Source organism: Bombina bombina, chromosome 7 (assembly GCF_027579735.1).
Source record: "Bombina bombina isolate aBomBom1 chromosome 7, aBomBom1.pri, whole genome shotgun sequence".
Classification (NCBI taxonomy): domain Eukaryota; kingdom Metazoa; phylum Chordata; class Amphibia; order Anura; family Bombinatoridae; genus Bombina; species Bombina bombina.
The window spans coordinates 504,076,769-504,100,601 of record NC_069505.1 but is presented as its reverse complement, the minus strand read 5'-3'; the positions used below and the strand labels follow the sequence as shown (position 1 = coordinate 504,100,601).

At 37.9% G+C, this 23,833-nt stretch overlaps 1 protein-coding gene across 1 annotated transcript in view; it reads left to right on the top strand.

Moving 5' to 3' along the window:
• The window catches only part of LOC128666896 (cytochrome P450 2G1), a 39,938-nt gene that overhangs the window by 5,828 nt on the left and 10,277 nt on the right, over nucleotides 1-23,833 (top strand). The window contains exons 2-5 of the mRNA XM_053721707.1: nucleotides 12,057-12,219; nucleotides 18,590-18,739; nucleotides 18,972-19,132; nucleotides 19,853-20,029. Of these exons, the coding sequence (XP_053577682.1) occupies nucleotides 12,057-12,219; nucleotides 18,590-18,739; nucleotides 18,972-19,132; nucleotides 19,853-20,029 (651 nt within the window). The remainder of the gene's footprint in view (nucleotides 1-12,056; nucleotides 12,220-18,589; nucleotides 18,740-18,971; nucleotides 19,133-19,852; nucleotides 20,030-23,833) is intronic.

Sequence of the window (23,833 nt, the reverse complement as noted above, 5' to 3'; positions counted from 1 at the left end):
GTGTACTAATGACAGTGACATGTTTATGTGCTCAGTCCTTGCTAGGACTAAAGTGTACTAATGACAGTGACATATTTATGTACTCAGTCCCTGCTAGGACCAAAGTGTACTAATGACAGTAACATGTTTATGGGCTCAGTCCCTACTAGGACTAAAGTTTACTAATGGCAGTGACATGTTTATGGGCTCAGTCCCTGCTAGGGCCAAAGTGCACTAACGACAGTGACATGTTTATGTGCTCAGTCCCTGCTAGGACTAAAGTGTACTAATGACAGTGACATGTTTACCTGCTCAGTCCCTGCTAGGACTAAAGTGCACTAATGACAGTGACATATCTATGTGTTTAGTCCCTGCTAGGACTAAAGTGTACTAATGACAGTGACATGTTTATGTGCTCAGTCCCTGCTAGGACCAAAGTGTACTAATAACAGTGACATGTTAATGGGCTTACTCCCTGCTTGGATTAAAGTGTACTAAGGACAGTGACATGTTTATGTGCTCAGTCCCTGCTAGGACTAAAGTGTACTAATGACAGTGACATGTTTATGTGCTCAGTCCCTGCTAGACTAAAGTGTACTAATGACAGTGACATGTTTATAGGCTCAGTCCCTGCTAGGAGCAAAGTTTACTAATGACAGTGACATATTTATGGGCTCAGTACCTGCTAGGACTAAAGTGTACTAATGACTGTGACATGTTAATGGGCTCAGTCCCTGCTAGGACTAAAGTATACTTATGACAGTGACATATCTATGTGTTCAGTCCCTGCTAGGACAAAAGTGTACTAATAACAGTGACATGTTAATGGGCTTACTCCCTGCTTGGATTAAAGTGTACTAAGGACAGTGACATGTTTATGTGCTCAGTCCCTGCTAGGACTAAAGTGCACTAATGACAGTGACACGTTTATGTGCTCAGTCCCTGCTAGACTAAAGTGCATTAATGACAGTGACATGTCTATAGGCTCAGTCCCTGCTAGGAGCAAAGTTTACTAATGACAGTGACATATTTATGGGCTCAGTCCCTGCTAGGAGCAAAGTTTACTAATGACAGTGACATGTGTATGTGCTCAGTCCCTGCTAGGACTAAAGTGTACTAATGACAGTGACATGTTTATGTGCTCAGTCCCTGCTAGGACTAAAGTGTACTAATGACAGTGACATGTTTATGTGCTCAGTCCTTGCTAGGACTAAAGTGTACTAATGACAGTGACATATTTATGTACTCAGTCCTTGCTAGGGCCAAAGTGCCCTAATGACAGTGACATGTTTATGTGCTCAGTCCCTGCTAGACTAAAGTGCACTAATGACAATGACATGTTTATGTGCTCAGACCCTGCTAGGTCCAAAATGTACTAATGACAGTGACATGTTTATGGGCTCAGTCCCTACTAGGACTAAAGTTTACTAATGGCAGTGACATGTTTATGGGCTCAGTCCCTGCTAGGGCCAAAGTGCACTAACGACAGTGACATGTTTATGTGCTCAGTCCCTGCTAGGACTAAAGTGTACTAATGACAGTGACATGTTTACCTGCTCAGTCCCTGCTAGGACTAAAGTGCACTAATGACAGTGACATATCTATGTGTTTAGTCCCTGCTAGGACCAAAGTGTACTAATGACAGTGACATATTTATGGACTCAGTCCCTGCTAGGACCAAAGTGTACTAATGACAGTAACATGTTTATGGGCTCAGTCCCTACTAGGACTAAAGTTTACTAATGGCAGTGACATGTTTATGGGCTCAGTCCTTGCTAGGGCCAAAGTGCACTAACGACAGTGACATGTTTATGTGCTCAGTCCCTGCTAGACTAAAGTGCACTAATGACAGTGACATGTTTTTGTGCTCAGTCCCTGCTAGGACCAAAATGTACTAATGACAGTGGCATGTTTATGGGCTCAGTCCCTGCTAGGACCAACGTGTACTAATGACAGTGACATGTTTATGGGCTCAGTCCCTGCTAGGGCCAAAGTGCCCTAATGACAGTGACATGTTTAGTGCTCAGTCCCTGCTAGACTAAAGTGCACTAATGACAGTGACATGTTTATGGGCTCAGTCCCTGCTAGGGCCAAAGTGCCCTGATGACAGTGACATGTTTATGTGCTCAGTCCCTGCTAGACTAAAGTGCACTAATGACAATGACATGTTTATGTGCTCAGACCCTGCTAGGTCCAAAATGTACTAATGACTGTGACATGTTTATGGGCTCAGTCCCTGCTAGGACCAAAATGTACTAATGACAGTGACATGTTTATGGGCTCAGTGCCTGCTAGGGCCAAAGTGCACTAATGACAGTGACATGTTTATGTGCTTAGTCCCTGCTAGACTAAAGTGCACTAATGACAGTGACATGTTTATGTGCTTAGTACCTGCTAGGGCTAAAGTGTACTAATGACAGTGACATGTTTATGTGCTCAGTCCCTGCTAGGACTAAAGTGTACTAATGACAGTGACATGTTTATAGGCTTAGTCCCTGCTAGGGCCAAAGTGCACTAATGACAGTGACATGTTTATGTGCTTAGTCCCTGCTAGGACTAAAGTGTACTAATGACAGTGACATGTTTATGTGTTTAGTCCCTGCTAGGACTAAAGTGTACTATTGACAGTGACATGTTTACCTGCTCAGTCCCTTCTAGGACTAAAGTGTACTGATGACAGTGACATGTTTATCTGCTCAGTCCCTGCTAGGACTAAAGTGCACTAATGACAGTGACATGTTTATGTGCTCAGTCCCTGCTAGGACTAAAGTGCACTAATGACAGTGACATGTTTTTGTGCTCAGTCCCTGCTAGGACCAAAATGTACTAATGACAGTGGCATGTTTATGGGCTCAGTCCCTGCTAGGACCAACGTGTACTAATGACAGTGACATGTTTATGGGCTCAGTCCCTGCTAGGGCCAAAGTGCCCTAATGACAGTGACATGTTTAGTGCTCAGTCCCTGCTAGACTAAAGTGCACTAATGACAGTGACATGTTTATGGGCTCAGTCCCTGCTAGGGCCAAAGTGCCCTAATGACAGTGACATGTTTATGTGCTCAGTCCCTGCTAGACTAAAGTGCACTAATGACAATGACATGTTTATGTGCTCAGACCCTGCTAGGTCCAAAATGTACTAATGACTGTGACATGTTTATGGGCTCAGTCCCTGCTAGGACCAAAATGTACTAATGACAGTGACATGTTTATGGGCTCAGTGCCTGCTAGGGCCAAAGTGCACTAATGACAGTGACATGTTTATGTGCTCAGTCCCTGCTAGACTAAAGTGCACTAATGACAGTGACATGTTTATGTGCTTAGTACCTGCTAGGGCTAAAGTGTACTAATGACAGTGACATGTTTATGTGCTCAGTCCCTGCTAGGACTAAAGTGTACTAATGACAGTGACATGTTTATAGGCTTAGTCCCTGCTAGGGCCAAAGTGCACTAATGACAGTGACATGTTTATGTGCTTAGTCCCTGCTAGGACTAAAGTGTACTAATGACAGTGACATGTTTATGTGTTTAGTCCCTGCTAGGACTAAAGTGTACTAATGACAGTGACATGTTTACCTGCTCAGTCCCTGCTAGGACTAAAGTGTACTGATGACAGTGACATGTTTATCTGCTCAGTCCCTGCTAGGACTAAAGTGCACTAATGACAGTGACATGTTTATGTGCTCAGTCCCTGCTAGGACTAAAGTGTACTGATGACAGTGACATGTTTGTGGGCTCAGTCCCTGCTAGGGCTAAAGTTTACTAATGACAATGACATGCTTATGAGCTCAGTCCCTGCTAGGACTAGAGTGTACTAATGACAGTGACTTGTTTATGTGTTCAGACCCTGCTAGGACCAAACTGTACAAATGACAGTGACATGTTTATGGGCTCAGTCTCTGCTAGGACTAAAGTGTAATAATGACAGAGACATGTTTATGTGCTCAGTCCCTGCTAGGATTAAAGTGTAATAATGACAGAGACATGTTTATGGGCTCAGTCCCTGCTAGAACTAAAGTGTACTAATGACAGTGACATGTTTATGTGCTCAGTCCCTGCGAGGACTAAAGTGTACTAATGACAGTGACATGTTTATGTGCTCAGTCCCTACTAGGTCTAAAGTGTATTAATGACAGTGACATGTTTATTGGCTCAGTCCCTGCTTGGATTAAAGTGTACTAATGACAGTGACATGTTTATGTTTTCAGTCACTGCTAGGACTAAAGTGTACTAATGACAGTGACATGTTTATGTGCTCAGTCCCTGCTAGGACTAAAGTGTACAATGACAGTGACATGTTTATGGGCTCAGTCCCTGCTAGGACTAAAGTGTAATAATGACAGTGACATGTGTATGGGCTCAGTCTCTACTAGGTCTAAAGTGTATTAATGACAGTGACATGTTTATGGGCTCAGTCCCTGCTATGTATAAAGTGTAGTAATGACAGTAACATGTTTATGCTCTCAGTCCCTGTTTGACCAAAGTGTACTAATGACAGTGACATGTTTATGTGCTAAGTCCCTGCTAGACCAACGTGTACTAATGACAGTGACATCTTCATGGGCTCAGTCTCTGCTACGACTAAAGTGCACTAATGACAGTGACATGTTTATGTGCTCAGTCCCTGCTAGGACTAAATTGCACTAATGACAGTGACATGTTTATGTGCTCAGTCCCTGCTAGGACTAAAGTGTACTAATGACAGTGACATGTTTATAGGCTCAGTCTCTGCTACGACCAAAGTGTACTAATGACAGTGACATGTTTATGTGCTCAGTCTCTGCTAGGTCTAAAGTGTATAAATGACAGTGACATGTGTATGGGCTCAGTCCCTGCTATGAATGAAGTGTACTAATGACAGTGACATGTTAATGGGCTCAGTCCCTGCTATGAATAAAGTGTAGTAATGACAGTGACATGTTGATGGGCTAAGCCCCTGCTAGGACCATATTGTACTAATGACAAAGGCATAATTATTGGCTCAGTCCCTGCTAGTAATAAAATGTATGATTATGATGAAAAGTTGATTACAAACATTGACCTATTAAACACTGCATTTTCTCATCTAGCACTGAAACAACAAACAACTGTCTTGCTAAAAATATGTAACATAAATGACAAACACCTAGTTTACGAGTTTTGCTCTAAACAGGGTGCAATATGAACGCAACAAAAGTTGCGTTATCTCACCCTCCATAGCCTGCCATTACAATTTTCTGAAAAGCCTCCTTGTGCATTATGGTGGTGATAAGCTCCATACCGCACTAAAGCCAAGGGGTGCTTTCCCCCATAGACATCAATGGGGAGAAGGTGTTGGGAAAAAAAATAACACCTGAAGTGTGCAATCGTGATCGCCGTAACGCAACTACAATAATGTCGATGGGGAAAAAAAGTTACGTTTAAACCTAAAATCCTTATATAAACCCCAAGTCTAAACACCCCTAATCTGCTGCCCCCGACATGGCCGCCACTAATAAAAGCTATTAAGTTATTGGTTGTTCAAATCAGCCTATAGGATTTCAGTAGCTCTCATCCTATTGGCTGATTTTAATTTGAAGAATCAAATCAGCCAATAGGAATGCAATTTTGAAACGGCTACCTTGCATTCAACTTCAGTGTACAGCGGCGACCATATGAAGAGGACGCTCCGCGCAGGATGGGATCAGCTTCTAGGATGGCTCCGCCCCGCCAGGATGAAGATAGAAGACGCCCCCGGGATGGATGAAGACCTATCTGCCTGTATGTCCGGAGCTCAGAAACAGTGAGTAGATCTTCTGGGGTTAGTGTTAATTTTTTTTATATTTTTTGGGGTGTTTTTTTTTTCTTTTTGATTACGGTTTGGGCTTTTTTAAAAGAGCTGAATGCCTTTATAAGGGCAATGAAAAAGAGCTAAATTTTCATACAAATGCCCCTTTAGGGGCAATGGGTAGCTTAGGTTTTTTTTAGAATTTGTTTTTTATTTTGGGGGGTTGGTTGGGTGGTGGATTTTACTGTTGGGGGGCCTTTGTATCGCCTAGATTTAGAGTTCTGAGTTAGCCGTCAAAAGGAGCGTTAAGGGGTCCTAACGCTGCTTTTGGCCGCCCACTGGTATTTAGAGTCAGCCAGGAAAGGGTCTAACGCTCACTTTCAAACCGCAACTTTTCCATACCGCAGATCCCCTTATGCCAATTGCGTATCCTATCTTTTCAATGGGATTTTCCTAACGCCGGTATTTAGAGTCTTGGCTGAAGTGAGCGGTAGACCCTCTACCGACAAGACTCCTAACGCCAAAAAAAGTCAGTAGTTAAGAGCTTTATGGGCTAACGCCGGTTTATAAAGCTCTTAACTACTGTGCTGTAAAGTACACTAACACCCATAAACTACCTATGTACCCCTAAACCGAGGTCCCCCCACATAGCCGCCACTATAATAAATAATTAACCCCTAATCTGCCGACCGCACATCGCCACAACCTACATTATCCCTATGAACCCCTAATCTGCTGCCCCTTACACCGCTGACCCCTATATTATGTTTATTAACCCCTAATCTGCCCCCCCAAAGTCGCCGCTACCTTACCTACACTTATTAACCCCTAATCTGCCGACCGGACCTCGCCGCCACTGTAATAAATGTATTAACCCCTAAACCGCCGCACTCCCGTCTCACAAACACTATAATAAATGTTATTAACCCCTAATCTGCCCTCCCTAACATCGCTGCCACCTAACTTCAAGTATTAACCCCTAATCTGCCGACCGGACCTCGCCGCTACTCTAATAAATGTATTAACACCTAAAGCTAAGTCTAACCCTAACCCTAACACCCCCCTAAGTTAAGTATAATTTTAATCTAACGAAATAAATTAAATCTTATTAACTAAAGTATTCCTATTTAAAACTAAATACTTACCTGTAAAATAGACCCTAATATAGCTACAATATAATGAATAATTATATTGTAGCTATTTTAGGATTTATATTTATTTTACAGGCAACTTTGTATTTATTTTAACTAGGTACAATAGCTATTAAATAGTTAATAACTATTTAATAGCTACCTAGTTAAAATAATTACAAAATTACCTGTAAAAAAATTCCTAACCAAAGTTACAATTAAACCTAACACTACACTATCAATAAATTAATGAAATAAATTACCTACAATTACCTACAATTAAATAAACTAAACTAAATTACAAAAAAAAAACCCAAACACTAAATTACAAAAAATAAAAAAAGGTTACAAGAATTTTAAGCTAATTACACCTACTCTAAGCCCCCTAATAAAATAACAAAGCCCCCCAAAATAATAAAGGTCCCTACCCTATTCTAAATTAAAAAGTAATCAGCTCTTTTACCAGCCCTTAAAAGGGCTTTTTGCGGGGCATGCCCCAAAGTCATCAGCTCTTTTGCCTGTAAAAAAAAATACAACCCCCCCCAACATTAAAACCCACCACCCACATACCCCTACTCTAACCCAAACCCCCCTTAAATAAACCTAACACTACCCCCCTGAAGATCTCCCTACCTTGAGTCGTGTTCACCCAGCCGGGCCGAAGTCTTCATCCGATGGGGCAGAAGAGGACATCCAGACCGGTAGAAGTCTTCATCCTATCCTGGCAGAAGAGGACATCCGGACCGGCAGACATCTTCATCCAAGAGGCATCTTCTATCTTCATCCATCCGACGAGGAGCGGCTCCATCTTCAAGACATCCGGCGCGGAACATCCTTCTTGACCGACGACTACCCGACGAATGAAGGTTCCTTTAAGTGACGTCATCCAAGATGGCTTCCCTCAAATTCCGATTGGCTGATAGAATTCTATCAGCCAATCGGAATTAAGGTAGGACAAATCTGATTGGCTGATTGAATCAGCCAATCAGATTGAGCTCGTATTCTATTGGCTGATCGGAACAGCCAATAGAATGCAAGCTCAATCTGATTGGCTGATTGGATCAGCCAATCGGATTGAACTTGAATCTAATTGGCTGATTCAATCAGCCAATCAGATTTTTCCTACCTTAATTCCGATTGGCTGATAGAATCCTATCAGCCAATCAGAATTCGAGGAACGCCATCTTGAATGACGTCACTTAAAGGAACCTTCATTCGTCGGGTAGTCGTCGGTCAAGAAGGATGTTCCGCGTCGGAGGTCTTGAAGATGGAGCCGCTCCTCATCGGATGGATGAAGATAGAAGATGCCGCTTGGATGAAGATGTCTGCCGGTCTGGATGTCCTCTTCTGCCCGGATAGGATGAAGACTTCTGCCGGTCTGGATGTCCTCTTCTGCCCCATCGGATGAAGACTTCGGCCCGGCTGGGTGAACACGACTCAAGGTAGGGAGATCTTCAGGGGGGTAGTGTTAGGTTTATTTAAGGGGGTTTGGGTTAGAGTAGGGGTATGTGGGTGGTGGGTTTTAATGTTGGGGGGGTTGTATTTTTTTTTACAGGCAAAAGAGCTGATGACTTTGGGGCATGCCCCGCAAAAAGCCCTTTTAAGGGCTGGTAAAAGAGCTGATTACGTTTTAATTTAGAATAGGGTAGGGACCTTTATTATTTTGGGGGGCTTTTTTATTTTATTAGGGGGCTTAGAGTAGGTGTAATTAGCTTAAAATTCTTGTAATCTTTTTCTATTTTTTGTAATTTAGTGTTTGTTTGTTTTTTGTAATTTATTTTAGTTTATTTAATTGTAGGTAATTGTAGGTAATTTATTTAATTAATTTATTGATAGTGTAGTGTTAGGTTTAATTGTAACTTAGGTTAGTATTTATTTTACAGGTAATTTTGTATTTATTTTAACTAGGTAGCTATTAAATAGTTATTAACTTTTTAATAGCTATTGTACCTAGTTAAAATAAATACAAAGTTGCCTGGAAAATAAATATAAATCCTAAAATAGCTACAATATAATTATTCGTTATATTGTAGCTATATTAGGGTTTATTTTACAGGTAAGAATTTAGTTTTAAATAGGATTACTTTAGTTAATTAGAGTTAATTTATTTTGTTAGATTAAAATTATATTTAACTTAGGGGGGGTGTTAGGGTTAGGGTTAGACTTAGCTTTAGGGGTTAATACATTTATTATAGTAGCGGCGAGGTCCAGTCGGCAGATTAGGGGTTAATACTTGAAGTTAGGTGGCGGCGATGTTAGGGAGGGCAGATTAGGGGTTAATACAATTTATTATAGGGTTTGTGAGGCGGGAGTGCTGCGGTTTAGGGGTTAATACATTTATTATAGTGGCGGCGAGGTCCGGTCGGCAAATTAGGGGTTAATAAGTGTAGGTAGGTAGTGGCGACGTTGGGGGGGCAGATTAGGGGTTAATAAATATTATGTAGGTGTCGGCGATGTTGGGGGCAGCAGATTAGGGGTTCATATGGATAATGTAGGTGGCAGCGGTGTACGGAGCGGCAGATTAGGGGTTAATAATATAATGCAGTGGTCAGCGATAGCGGGGGCAGCAGATTAGGGGATAATAAGTGTAAGGTTAGGGGTGTTTAGACTCGGGGTTCATGTTAGGGTGTTAGGTGCAGACTTAGGAAGTGTTTCCCCATAGGAAACAATGGGGCTGCGTTAGGAGCTGAACGCTGCTTTTTTGCAGGTGTTAGGTTTTTTTTCATCCCAAACTGCCCCATTGTTTCCTATGGGGGAATCGTGCATGAGCACGTTTTGGCAGCTTACCGCTACCGTAAGCAATGCTGGTATTGAGGGTTGAAGTGGCGGTAAATTCGTCTCAACGCTCCCTTTTTGGAGCCTAACGCAGCCCTTCAGACAACTCTAAATACCAGCGTTGTCTTAAGGGTGCGTTGGGAATAAAAGCTGCGTTAGCTACGCGGGTCTTTACCGACAAAACTCTAAATCTAGGCGTATGTTTTTTTACAGGTAAAAGAGCTGATTTCTTTAAGGCAATGCCCTACAAAAGGCCCTTTAAAGGGCTATTGGTAGTTTATTGAAGGCCCCTGTGTTTATTTGGGGGGGGGCTTTTATTTTTATAGGGCTATTAGATTAGGTGTAATTGTTTTTATTTTTGATAATTTCGTTTATTTTTTTGTAATCTTAGTGTTTTTTATTTTTTCGTGATTTTAGTGTTAATAATTTTTGGTAAACTTTTTTTTTTTTTAGTTGTAATTTAGATTTTTAATTTTTTTCTTAGTGTTAGGTTTTTTAAAAATTATAATTTAGATATTTTCATTGGTAGTATTTTTTATATTATAAGATTAGTTATGTAAGGTTAATTTATAGTTTCATGTTTGGTTTATATTTATTTCACAGGTACGTTTTTATTTATTTAATTAGCGTTATATTGTAATTTTAATTTAAAGTTAGGGGGTGTTAAGTTTTGGAGTTAATAGTTTAATTTAGTGTTTTGTGATTTAGGAGGCCGTCAGTTTAGGGGTTAATAGGTTTATTTTAGTGGTAGAGATGTGGGAGGCCAGAGGTTTAGGGGTTAATAATGTTATTTAGTGGTGGCAATCTCAATGCAAAACTCGTAATCTAGGTGAATGTTATTTCAAAACCAATTGAATTCAAATTAAATCTTAGTAGCACTACCCATATTAACTCCTGAATGTCATGTAATTTGCAGTGATCAATATCAGACAGAAGAAAAAAGTTCCATCCTCTGTATTTACATATATATATATATATATATATATATATATATATATATATATATATATATATATATATATGGGAAAGCAAGTAGAATGTTAACAACTCAGGAGACCTGGGAAGAAACAAGCGATACTCTATAATTGCGCTAGTCACAGGGTAAAAGAAGTATTCAGGCAGCTATTATAAACAAACAATGTATCAGGTGGAAACCTAAATACAGTGAGAGTAAAAATAAAAGGAAAAAAGGTTTTAACAGCGCCTATATATCTTCATATGAAAACAGGTATAAGAATGATTAGGTGAATAATTATTGGTGGTACAACAGTAAGTCTTTGGCTGATGAGGAGTGATGTTAATCCAAGTGATTATAGAAATGTATAAAATACCCTTACCAAAAGTTACCCCAATCTAATGAGGTAAGTTTGCCGCACTGGAGGGTATGTAGATCCTGGATGCCAGTAGGTGCTCCCTTTAATTCGGTTGCCTCTTGGAGTATGAGGGGGTCTGATTCTTTTTAGAGAAGATGTCCCAGTATACTCTTTATACGACTGTGCTTGTTGCCTCTTGGAGTTCTCTAGGACTTGGTGAGAACTTTCTCCTCCGTAAATGTACCCTTCAGCTATAATGGAATGTCTGGGATTATCAGTTTTGGAGGGTTGGATTAGGTCCTTTTCTTTCTTTCTCTCCTCCTTCTCCCCCTCACACACGCTCTCTTCCCTTTTCACTTATTGTCTTGTTAAATTCAAGATCAGATATCCAGAGGAGTAAACATCTTATCATGGAATTTGGGGGGTATTACATCCCCATTTAAGAGGACTCTTATTATCAAACACCCAGCAACAGCTCCACAGGAAGTAAATGGGAGGAGAGAAAGAATGAAAAGGACCTAATCCCACCCTCCAAAACTGATGATCCCAGACATTCCATTATAGCTGAAGGGTACATTTACGGAGGAGAAAGTTCTCACCAAGTCCTAGAGAACTCCAAGAGGCAACAAGCACAGTCGTATAAAGAGTATACTGGGACATCTTCTCTAAAAAGAATCAGACCCCCTCATACTCCAAGAGGCAACCAAATTAAAGGGAGCACCTACCGGCATCCAGGATCTACATACCCTCCAGTGCGGCAAACTTACCTCATTAGATTGGGGTAACTTTTGGTAAGGGTATTTTATACATTTCTATAATCACTTGGATTAACATCACTCCTCATCAGCCAAAGACTTACTGTTGTACCACCAATAATTATTCACCTAATCACTCTTATACCTGTTTTCATATGAAGATATATAGGCGCTGTTAAAACCTTTTTTCCTTTTATATATATATATATATATATATATACATATATATATATATATATATGTATATGTATAAAAAAAATAAAACACTACTTTAACACTTATACAAAAATCCTGAATGCATAAGTAAGGCTACTTTTAGATTTTGAGGTGTTCATTATTTTACTCATCTAAAACTTTTGCAGATGGGTGAGACATATGGCCCTGTATGCACCATTTTTATGGGGTCACGACCCACAGTGATTCTGACGGGATATCAAGCAGTGAAAGAGGCTCTTGTTGACCTTGGAGATGATTTCCTTGGACGAGGTCCACTCCCAGTGTTAGAGCGTGTATTCAGAAAAGGAGGTAAGATATGTCCGTTCTTCAAAGCTTGAAATGTAGAACAACATGTACAGCAGAGATGTGATGATTGATATTGTAGAGCTCAAATAACACAAGGGTAGAAATGTATCAAGCAGTGCTTGCTCCGCTTGATGTTTCTGGCTTGCCGGAAACATAAGTTAAGAAGCAGCGGTCTTAAGGGGTGGCGGACTGCAATCATTCTGTTCGGATACAATTGGGATGATTGACACCCCCTGCTGGTGGCTAATTGGCCACAAATGGGAAGGGGCGGCATTGCACAAGCTGTCGGCATCAGGTGGACATGTTTTGCTATAGCGGATCATGTGCGTCTGACATATGTTAAATCTACCCCCTAATGTTATTCATTCCAAATGCACATTCTTTTTGGAACTCACTTGTCATAAATGCCTTCAAAGAATTCTATTTTATTCTATATATATGTATGTTGCTCAAACTATGACCTTCATTCTGATTTGAGTTTGCAGAATAAAAACATTATATTAATCTTGGAGATCTGAACAAAATATTTGAGCCATCTAGTGAAATGGCTTCCTGCTATATCTGTATGCTGGTTTCTCTCAATCAATTTTCCATTTTTTACAAAAGTTGATAACGATTATCAAGACCACCATTTAACTCTGCATTTAATGGGATCGGGAATATGATGGATTTGGGTGTCGTACCTTTATGCACGTTAATTATAGAATCCCAAGTGCGAAAGAGGTGTCTATGGTTCTTTAGATGTAGACAGGCTGAGGGTCTAAGTTACTTTGGGACCGAAAACAACGCATCCACTCTGGGGGCTTTTAAAACATGGGAATCAACAGATATCCAGGCTTTTAAGTCTCCTGAGCTATGCCTATTCAGAATTCTCTGAAGAGTGACTGCCTCATAGTAATCTCTAATATTTGGCAGTCCTGGGCCACGTCTTTAATGGATCTATATATACTAACTCTCTAGTAAGTATGAAATTCAGCACTTTTGTGATTGAAAGAAGAGTAGTGTATATTATCGGGTCGTTAGGGGCGTTTTTATGTTTTAATTAGTTCAGTTGTATAGTTAATGATCAAATTTTTGTTTCATATGTTTATTTTGTTTTTAATAGCCTTTTGTTTAAGGCACTTGCCCATCATGACAGCCTTATATGTGTCTCCTAGAGGGTGAGGGGGGCCTCATCAGGGAGCACATTCTGTTGGAAATATTCCTGCATAGTTCTGGTCAGAATTTGTAATGTAGGGGGATGTCCAAATAGTGATTAATCTAGCTTCTATATGAATGGATTTATAGGGGCTTCCATCCAGTCCATTGACAGTGAGATTAAGCAGTGGTCAGATCATACTATAGGGCCTATGTCCGTGTCTTTTAATGAGAGCTAAACTTGTTTGATCAACCAATGTATAGTCAATGTGCGTGTATTTTGACCAAGGTTTTGAATAAATGTGTAGGTGCGTTGTGTCCTCAATGAGTCAATCAAACTCAAATGTATTGATCCAATATATTGGGTTATTTAGAAGAAGGTGATCACATTGTTGAAGAGTCTAAAGTGGGATCTAAAGTTACATCAGGTCTCCACCCAAAATTAAGGCTCCCTTTCTGTACTCTTGAATGAAGGAAATAAGTTTTCTGAAGAAAGTGGCTCTGTTCAAGTTACGTTAGCTAGGGTGATCAGACAAATAGCAAACCAACTAATATTAAAAATTTCCCGTCTACATATGCTATTTTATTTAAATGGGAATTTACCTATGGAATTAAAGATACCTACAATCTTTGACTGTAAATTTTGGTTCGGCTGTATCTCTGAAGATCTCTTGGATCTAAACTATGGAGTCTTTTTGTTTTGAGAACCATATTTGGGCTATCAATCTTTTAGTGGGTGAATTTAGGCCCTTAGCATTTTGGGATATAATGTTTATTGTGCGGCTACCTATGGGTGTGTATATTATAATGAAAAAATATAAAAATAGTTAGTCTTACCTGTCTCTTGGGTTTATATCTTAGATGGAGACCCCCTCATCTCTCTAGTTAGGAAAAGAAAAGGAGAAAGGGTCAATGACCAGAAAGGAAATTAGTAAATAACAATGAAACAATAAATGCAAAAATGCATAAAACAGCAATTCAAAACAAAACATAATATTTTCAACATCCTGGAACTCAGGACGGTAAATAAAAGGGGGAAATAAATCAACAAGTTTGATGTACTACCGTGGAGAAAACATATGGTCTCAACTAGTTGATTACAGATTTGTTTAAGGGATGGTAAAGGCCATGCTTGGTTAACAAAGTTAAATAACAGACCCATTTTAAGTTAATCTTACACTTCTGAAAGATTCTATTACGTTAAAGGCAAATTGCCATTGCTGTGGTTGTAATGGTCGTGGGCTATTTCTCTATCAGACCAAACTTGGCCAGTAGTCTTCTTATACCTGCATCAAGTGGAATGATAAAAAATATCCCAGAACAGAGAGAGTTTATGAAATGAGGTAAGCATTACTCACGGTAGATAGGGTAGTCCTTCACGGCAACAGGAAGGCAATCCAGCAGTATAGCAGTTCAGGGGTAAACCAATAGAATGACCAGGAACAGACAGGAGTCAGCAACAAAGGAAATACAGCAGTATAACTGTTCAGAGGTGTCAAGGTATATGTGGGGTAAATAAATATATATATTTTAATCATATATTTTAAGGCTATACAATACAATTATATTTATTCAGCTCTGAACTGGTCAGCAGAAAGGACTCATTTCTGTCAGACAAACTGGCTTCAGACAGGTTTGGTTCTCCCCCACTTTCTCAATTGCACAGGAGACTCATAGAGATTACTTTGAAGGAGACATTCCTGGCTAAAATGGGAACAATAGAACATTTGCTTCTTAATTAGGAAGTGCAAATTTCATAGCACTCTGTACCCCATGTGGTGAGTAAGAGACGAAGAGCCTGGATACACACTCATATATGGACTTCCTGCCAACAAAGGAGCTGAAAATTGACAGCTGCCTGTTAAGTGACTCATGCTGTGTGGCTACTAAGACTGGAATATACAAGATGTTAAACATTGCGTCTGGGTTAGGATAGCATACAGTGAAGACACATGGCTTACATTATGATTTCAAAACAACTGTATATATTTTAATGGATATGATATATATATATATATATATATATATATATATATATATATATATATATATATATATGTATATTTTGAAAGCATGAAATATCTTAACCTCTGTGTTTTTAGAATATAAATAAATATTTGTGGACCTGGAAAGAAATAATTAATGACACTTATTTTTATTTCAGATCTAGTCAGACAAGATTCAGATATCCAGGAAGAAATGCACAGAAATATGAAACATGCTGTATATGCATGGATACCATATTAGATGTATAAATCATACTAATCTGTAACTGTTAGCATTATAAATTGGTAATATAATATAATGGAAGTTACTTTGATGTGATATGACTATGAAATAAAAACTTTCTGTTAGGCTAAATGAAATATAAATTATTTTAATATAATGTTAGATGTATTTGATGTTTCATATCAAAATGATCAGAAAATTCATTAAGATATAACTTATCCATAACAAATATTGTGAATAGTTGTTGCAGTAAATTATGATAAAATGAATAACCATTTCATAGAAATAATGATTTAAGTTTGTTCAAATGTTTAGAAATGGTATTGCTGCATATATTGCTGTGTCTGTTTGTAATGCTGCCACCCGGTGTTGCCATGAGAGAACTACAGCCAGAAAGCCTTTTGGCTGTTAAAAATAAGATATTCCAATTATCCAGTGACAAGGGACAAGGCTCCGTGGGCTTTTCCATAACAACAATGTATACTAAACCAATTATCCAATGACAAGGGACAAGCAAAAAGGGCGTGAACGAAACAGGTCATCAATGATTAAATATAATGGGAGTAGTGAATGCATGAGGGACAGTTGTCTGTAACTTGCTGAAACAAGTGATCTGATTTTGGCTGCGATATACCTGGGAAAATTTCACTAAGCAAGGAGCTCAAAACTTAACCTTGATTTATGCAAAAACCTTCCTTCGAATGAGATGACCTAAAGACCGCTACGAATTGGTTCAAAATTGGTGAAGTATATTGTTCTAATTTTCAAAACTTGAAACAAAAAGGGAACTGGTGAGAGCATAGTCAATTTGTATTTAATAGATTTAGAGAACAGTCTGCATTTTACTAGCATTTCACAGCCTATATATTGTTTAAATCTGTGTCTGATTGGCTAAGTAACTCATCTGTGCAAGTTCTGATACTGTAAATTAATATTGTATTAGGATAAATTGCAGTTAAATAGCAGAATATATATATTATCCTATTGTTTAAGAGCACAGTTTAGAATTGTATTGCTGGATGTTAAAGGTTTTTAGTCCCACTGTGTTAACCAAATAAAGGCTATTTATAAATAAGGTTGGTTTTAAAGGTAAGCGTGTATGAACTTTGCATAGCATATTTAAATAGTTTTCAAGCGCATATAATATTATTTCATATTCCTTTTATTGCAAATATATTTCAAAAATGTTCATGGATATTAACTAAATAAAAGAATTCAGATATTTATATTAATTGTATGGTTTCTCGTAGATGCATATTGATTAAGGGTTTCTATTTTTAAGGATAATTATTATTTGTATTGTGTATAACCCTGCCATAAGCTGATATATTATTTGGAGAGCACTACTAAGATTTTGATAAATATACTGACAGGGGTAAACCAATAGAATGGTCAGACAGGCAGAGTTCAGCAATGTTGTAGCAATCCAGTACTTTAGGGGTTAAGCAAGCAGAGTGCTCAGTCAGGGAGAGTTCAGCAACGTTATAATAAATCCAGTACTTTAGGGGTTAAGCAAGCAGAGTGGTCAGACAGGCAGAGTTCAGCAATGTTATAGCAATCCAGTAATTTAAGGAATACAGCACCCAGGAACCTATACTTGGGCAGTGACTGTAGATTGTGAAGGTACTTACATAGGTGCCGATTCGCACCAAGGAGCTCAAGGGATCCGGCTTCAGAGGAGGAGAGACTTGCGGCGATGACGTTATTGCCGCACACTCCCAAGAACTGCTGCATCCCTGGCAATAGCCAGAGCAGCAACCACTGCATCCCTGGCAACAGCCAAGGCGGGGCAAGGGAGCGGTGTTTCAATGGTAGTATCTCTGAGAAGCAAGTGGTGCGGAGGTAGCTGGAATAGTGATTTAGTCATGTGCTTACTCCTGATATTACGTCCCTGCTTTTGAACAAAAAGAGAAAAATAGAAAATGTGATTATAGAAATAAGCTAGAATGTTGTATAAAATTACATGCACTATCCCAATCAATAAAATAATAACTTGGGGTTTTATGTCTCAGAAATGCACTACTGGGACCTAACTGAACATGTCTGATGAATATGGTTGTCAGGTTTTCAGAATTAAACCGTACAGTCCAGTAGTTTAGCTTGAAACCAAAGAGGTAAAGTTATTAATTTGTATGTTACTGTTCAGTTGTGAAAAATATACATGGTGGGATTATGTATGGTGGATAAAGTAGAGCTCTTTTAGTGGAGGGGGCAGTAGTTTGATGGAGGTCCTACGGACAAACCAATGACAAGAAGTATTTGTGTGTAGCTACCAATCACCAGCTAGTATCTAGTGGTGAATTGCTGCTCCTGAGCCTACCAAAGTATGCTTTTTAAAAAAGGATAGCCAAAGAACAAAGTACAATTAATAATAGAAGTAGATTGAAACGTTAAAATTGCATGATCTCGCTGAACTATGACATTTTACTTGTAACGTTCAAGTCCTTTTAAAGAGATCATATTTTTCTGAACAATTAATCTGTTTTGCCTTGAAATAATACGTTGTCAACTATGTACATAAAAAAAGACCAAAATGGGTTTCAATGGTTGCATCTGTTGAAATAGAAAAGTCATAAAATCCAACAAAAAGTTGCTCAAAATTTTTGATGATGGATTGGAATACTGATATTGAGTACAACACACTGATGACATGTACGCAATGACAATCAAAAAGAAAATCAAAATTATATAAAAAACAGGTTTTTCAGACTAATGCTAAATTTGAATATCACTTTCATCAACTCTTCTAAAAGATTGGAATATAAACTATGATCTACTAGCTTTCAAAATCTACTAAGAAACATAAACGATACCTTTATTTTTCTTAAAATCCACCAACCATCTTCTGATGTTTGGCTTTTAGCACTAGGATCTCTCTGTTTCCAAGCTCATATAGGATTAGGAACACTTCTTAAAGTCCACAATAAAATGAGCCATCTCTTTCAACGCCATCTGTAGCATCCTCATTTACTCATTAAATGTCATTTATTTTTTACTTATTCTCCAGGATTGGCGCTTCTTAATGGAACAGCTTGGAAGCAACTACGACAATTTACCATGATGACTTTCCGTGATTTTGGGATGGGCAAAAAGACCCTGGAGGAACCCATCCAGGTAGAAGCTCAGCATCTAGTGAAACATTTCAGAAGCTACAAACGTAAGTACTAAACTCTTGACTATAACAGTATGTTTTGCTCAGTTGGCAATACCTTGGGTATAAAACAAATGAGGGAAAAAACAAAAACTTAGATTGTTTATCTTGGACTCTCAGTAACACTTTGTATCTCCAAACGTTGACATCAACCAATGTTTGACATAACATGACCCTATTGGAGAGAGATTCCAATTATGTTTTCATATCTTACTGTGGCAATCCCTTTTTCCTGCAGAAGAGCCAGTTGATCCCAGTAATATCATGATCTGTGCTTCATCCAATATAATTGCCTCAATCCTCATGGGAACTCGTTATAACTACAGTGATGACAAGTGGATGCAATTACTCAAAAATATACATGAAGCATTTGTTATAGCCTGTTCTACATGGGGCCAGGTGGGTGAATGCCTATAAACAAAAAGTTATCATTATTATAGATTAAAATATTTTAAATATATCTTTGTGAAGTGGTTTTACTTCTCCTCCTTTAGCTGATACCATTGAACCCAATTTATATTTGTTAAAATAAAGCCATATTTAGTTAAAATCTCCCTATATATCTTGATATATCCTCTCATTATAATGACTCTTATCCCACCATATATCATCTACCTTCTTATAACTCATCAATTTGTTCCATATAAACTCTCCTTTTAACTCCTCCTATTGATCCATATAACTCTTTTTATAACACCTTATATTGCTGCATATAACCCTCCTTATAACACCCCCTATTGCTGCATATAACCCTCCTTATTACTCCTCATATTGATCCTTATTACAACTCATATTGATCCATATAACTCTCCTTATTACACCCCCTATTGCTGCATATAACCTATAACTCCTTCTATTACCCCATATAACCCAGCTTATAACACCTCATATTACTGCATATAACCCTCCTTATTGCTCCTCATATTGATCCATATAACCCTCCTTATAACACCCCTATTACTGCATATAACACTACCTATAACTCATCTTACTGTTACATATAACCCTCTTTAAAACTCCTCATATTGCTCCATATATCCCTCCCTATTGCTCCAAATAAAAAAATCCTCCTTATAATTCCTCTAATTGCTCCATAAAATCTCTCTATTTCTTTTACAGCTTTATGACATGGTACCCAATATCATGCAAGTCTTGCCTGGACCACATAACAAAATCTTTACTCTTCTTCAAGATCTTGTTATTGTCGTGGAAGAAAGAGTAAAATATAACCTTGACACACTTGAACCAAACTGTCCACGGGATTTTATTGATTGCTACCTCATCAGAATGAAACAGGTACATTTAAAGGAACGTTAAAGTCAAAATGTATCTCACCATTAAGGGCTAGAGTACAAGTGGTAAATCTATTGTTAGCAAGGGATGCTATAAGCAATATCACAACCTTGCTAACTTGAGGGTGTATTACAAGTTGAAAGTTAACAGGTGCGCTTGAGCGCAAACAAAAAAAATTCTCAACAGGTTAAAGTGTAAGGGTTTAAAAAAATATATGCACCAAACACAACATAAGTACATTAAAATAAAGTGCTACACTCATATATACAGTTTCTGATAAAAAAATATTCAAAGAAATATATATATATATATATATATATATATATATATATATATATATATATATATATATATAAAACAACTCCGCATCCAAAGGAGGAAGAAGAACTGGAACTCAGGACTTGAAAAGCTTGTGCAATGGTTTTATTCAGCAATGTTGCTCATGGTAAGGTGCGTAACATAGAATGCACCTGATGCGTTTCGCGCATGCGCACATGCGCTTCATCAGAGGTAAAGATCTCAGAGCAAAGCCAGCACCTATATGCAGACCATCAACCAATCAGGGGATAGGTAACAATTACAAATCATAATCTGTTGTTGACATATCAAATACACCTGAGCATATTAATGGTGTGCATACGGGCATAGTATCTTACACAGATATACTTATATGTATGCTGCTAGTATTCAAAAAACTCTATAGTTAGCAAAATAACAATATTGACACATTACTAACAAATATACATTCATATCTGCCTTTAAATAATCAACTCTAACTATAAAAAATATACATATATATTTCCAAACTGAAGGATATATATAAAAAACATAATCTAATACTTTGGAGCATCCAAGGGCTAACGGTTTAAATAAACCCTAGGATAGACACATAAATAAATGAGTGAGTCCTATAGATGTCCCAATAGTTGCTACAATTCATATGCATAATAAACAATATGTGAACAAATAATGAAAAAATAAAAAAAATATTTAAATGAATAAATAAAATTGCTTATCAAAAAGAAAAATATAATAAATTAGAACAATAAAGATACAGAATAAAATTAAAAGGAGAAAAAGTAAATAAAACTAAATTAAATGTTACATAAAAAAGTGTGAAACTGGGAACAATCTTAGTCAGGGACATAACTCAGTCAGATCTAACTAATAGTCCAAATACATCAAATCCAAAAAGTAATTGACCTATTCAGTAAATAAATCTACATCCATTCTTTTATTCATACCCTCTGGGGTTCTAGTATGTAACTTGACTATCCAAAAAATCTCTTTTCTACGAAGACTCTTTTCTCTATCGCCCCCTCTTGGATGTTTTTTAATAATATCAATGCCAACACACGAAAAATACTTTAATCCAAAACCATGTAGTCTGAAATGTTTTGCTACAGGTGTTTTGGGTTCTTTATCCTCAAGGGATCTTAAATGTTCACGCACTCTGTCCTTAAAGGGACGGGTCGTGATCCCTACATATTGCTTGGAACAGTGAAGGCAATTTACCAGATAAATAACAAATTTTGACTTACAGTCAATTCTATCCCTAATGTGAAACACTTGTTTTGTAACACTCGAAGAGAACGTATCAGTGACTGTAATACAAGTGCAGGCCTTGCATGGAACATGGCCACATTTAAAACACCCGATTTCTTAGTTATATCTGCAATCGTAGGAGCTCTTCTAGCTACACATTTTACCCCATTTGTTAATACTTCTATTAGGGAATCATCTCCCTTCAGTATTGTTAAGTTTTTCTTTACAATATTACATATTTCTTGATATTGCCTACTATATTCTGTAATAAATAGTATGTTCTGTTCCAGAGAATCTTTTTGTCCACTAGTGAACGATTTAGACCTGTTCTTGCGTGGTGTAAACAACTCCTTTCTATCAATTGAGGCAATCTGTGTCTCTAGTTTTTTAAGAGATGCTTTATGGTATCCCCTCTCAACTAGTCTAGAGGTCAGCTCTTGGGCTTGCACATGGTATTGAGTTATTTCAGAACAATTTCTACGTAATCGTAGATATTGTGCTTTAGGTATACCTCTCTTGAGGTGGGGGACATGGCAGGAATCAGCTCGCAAAATTATATTGCGTGCCAGTGGCTTGCGAAAGGTGGAAGTAATAGTTCTGTCTTGTCTAGTTTAGATCAGAAGATCCAGAAAATGAATGCTTATAGGGCTTGACTCAGCAGTGAAGGTCAAATTATATTGATTATCGTTCATGAACTCCACAAATGAGTCAACCATATGACCATTCTGTTTGTCCCAAATGACAATAATATCGTCAATGAAACGCCCGTATAAAATCACATTGTCAATATATGGGAAATTATCTGCAAAGATGCGGTTAAGTTCAAGCCAGCCCATATAGATGTTCGCATAGGCGGGGGCAAATTTAGCCCCCATGGCCGTACCGCATCTCTGCAGATAATAGTCACCCTGAAACATAAAAAAATTATGTTGCAACAAAAATTTGGTTACTTGAATTATGAAGGAAATGAAATAGTCTCCATAATTAGAATGCCTATGTAACATTACATCAATCGCTTGAAGTCCCAGAGAATGGGGTATATTGGAGTAAAGAGCCGCCACATCTATGATGGCCCAAGTGTAAGTATCATGCCAAGTTAAATCTCTGAGTTGTGAAATTAAGTGGGCACTGTCCCTATTATAACCCGGTAGGGCCAACATGGTGGGTTGCAATACATGATCCAACCAGCTCCCCAACCTCTCGCAAAGTGACCCATTACTGGCCACTATGGGCCGGCCCGGAGGTTTGTCCAACCGTTTATGTATTTTCGGAACTATGCAAAAGTATGGGGTGCTGGGTTCATCAACAAAGAGATAGTTGGCTAAGTCCTTATCTATGAAATTATGTTCAACCGCATGGTCCAATAAGTGGGAGAGTTTATTTTTAAACGACTGGGTAGGGTTAAATGTTAATTTGGTATATAGACTATTATCACTTAATTGTGAATCAACTTCTGATATATAGTCTTTTTTGTTTAGCACTACCACTGCTCCTCCCTTGTCAGCCTGGGTGATCATTATTTTATCATTCTTCTGTAATTTAATTAGTGCTTGTCTTTGTTTTCTAGTGATGTTATCGTGTGGTATTTTTGAAAAATTATTATGTTCTGCTGACCTATAAAGGTCAGTCAATTCTTTTTCAACAACTCTCTGATATAAATCCAACAATTGGTGTCTAGAGTGAACTGGATAAAAATGTGAAGTACTTTTAAAGTGAAAAGAGGTGCATGTGTCCTTAAGTGTGTCTGTGTGTCTGATAGTGTCTTGTTGTAAAGAAATCAGATTAGTGAGGTCAATTAGATCAGTATATTTCAAACCTACTGACTGAACTGAAGTAAAGATAGGAGTCTCATCAAATTGTTGTGTATCCTGTTGGTGTAAAAAGTGTTTCTTTAAAACTAATTTACGAACAAATTTGTTAACATCAATCAAAGTGTTTACTAATTCAAAATTATGTTCAGGTGCATATGATAAACCTTTATTGAGAAGATCAATTTCCACATTAGATAATTCATATTCAGAGAGATTGATTACTGCTATTATATTTATTTGCTGTTTTTCTGACCCTGCTGGGGTATCTAAATGAGGCTTCATTCTTTGTAGGGGTACTAGTCTGAGTAGGTTGTTTAATTAAAGTTTTTTTTTTTGGATTTATTTTGGTTTTAAAATTATATGGCTTATTTTGTCTGCGGGGTCTATGTTGCTGCCATGAATAAACTATCTCTAATTCGTAATCTTTCAAATCCCTGTGATATTTCTGTAC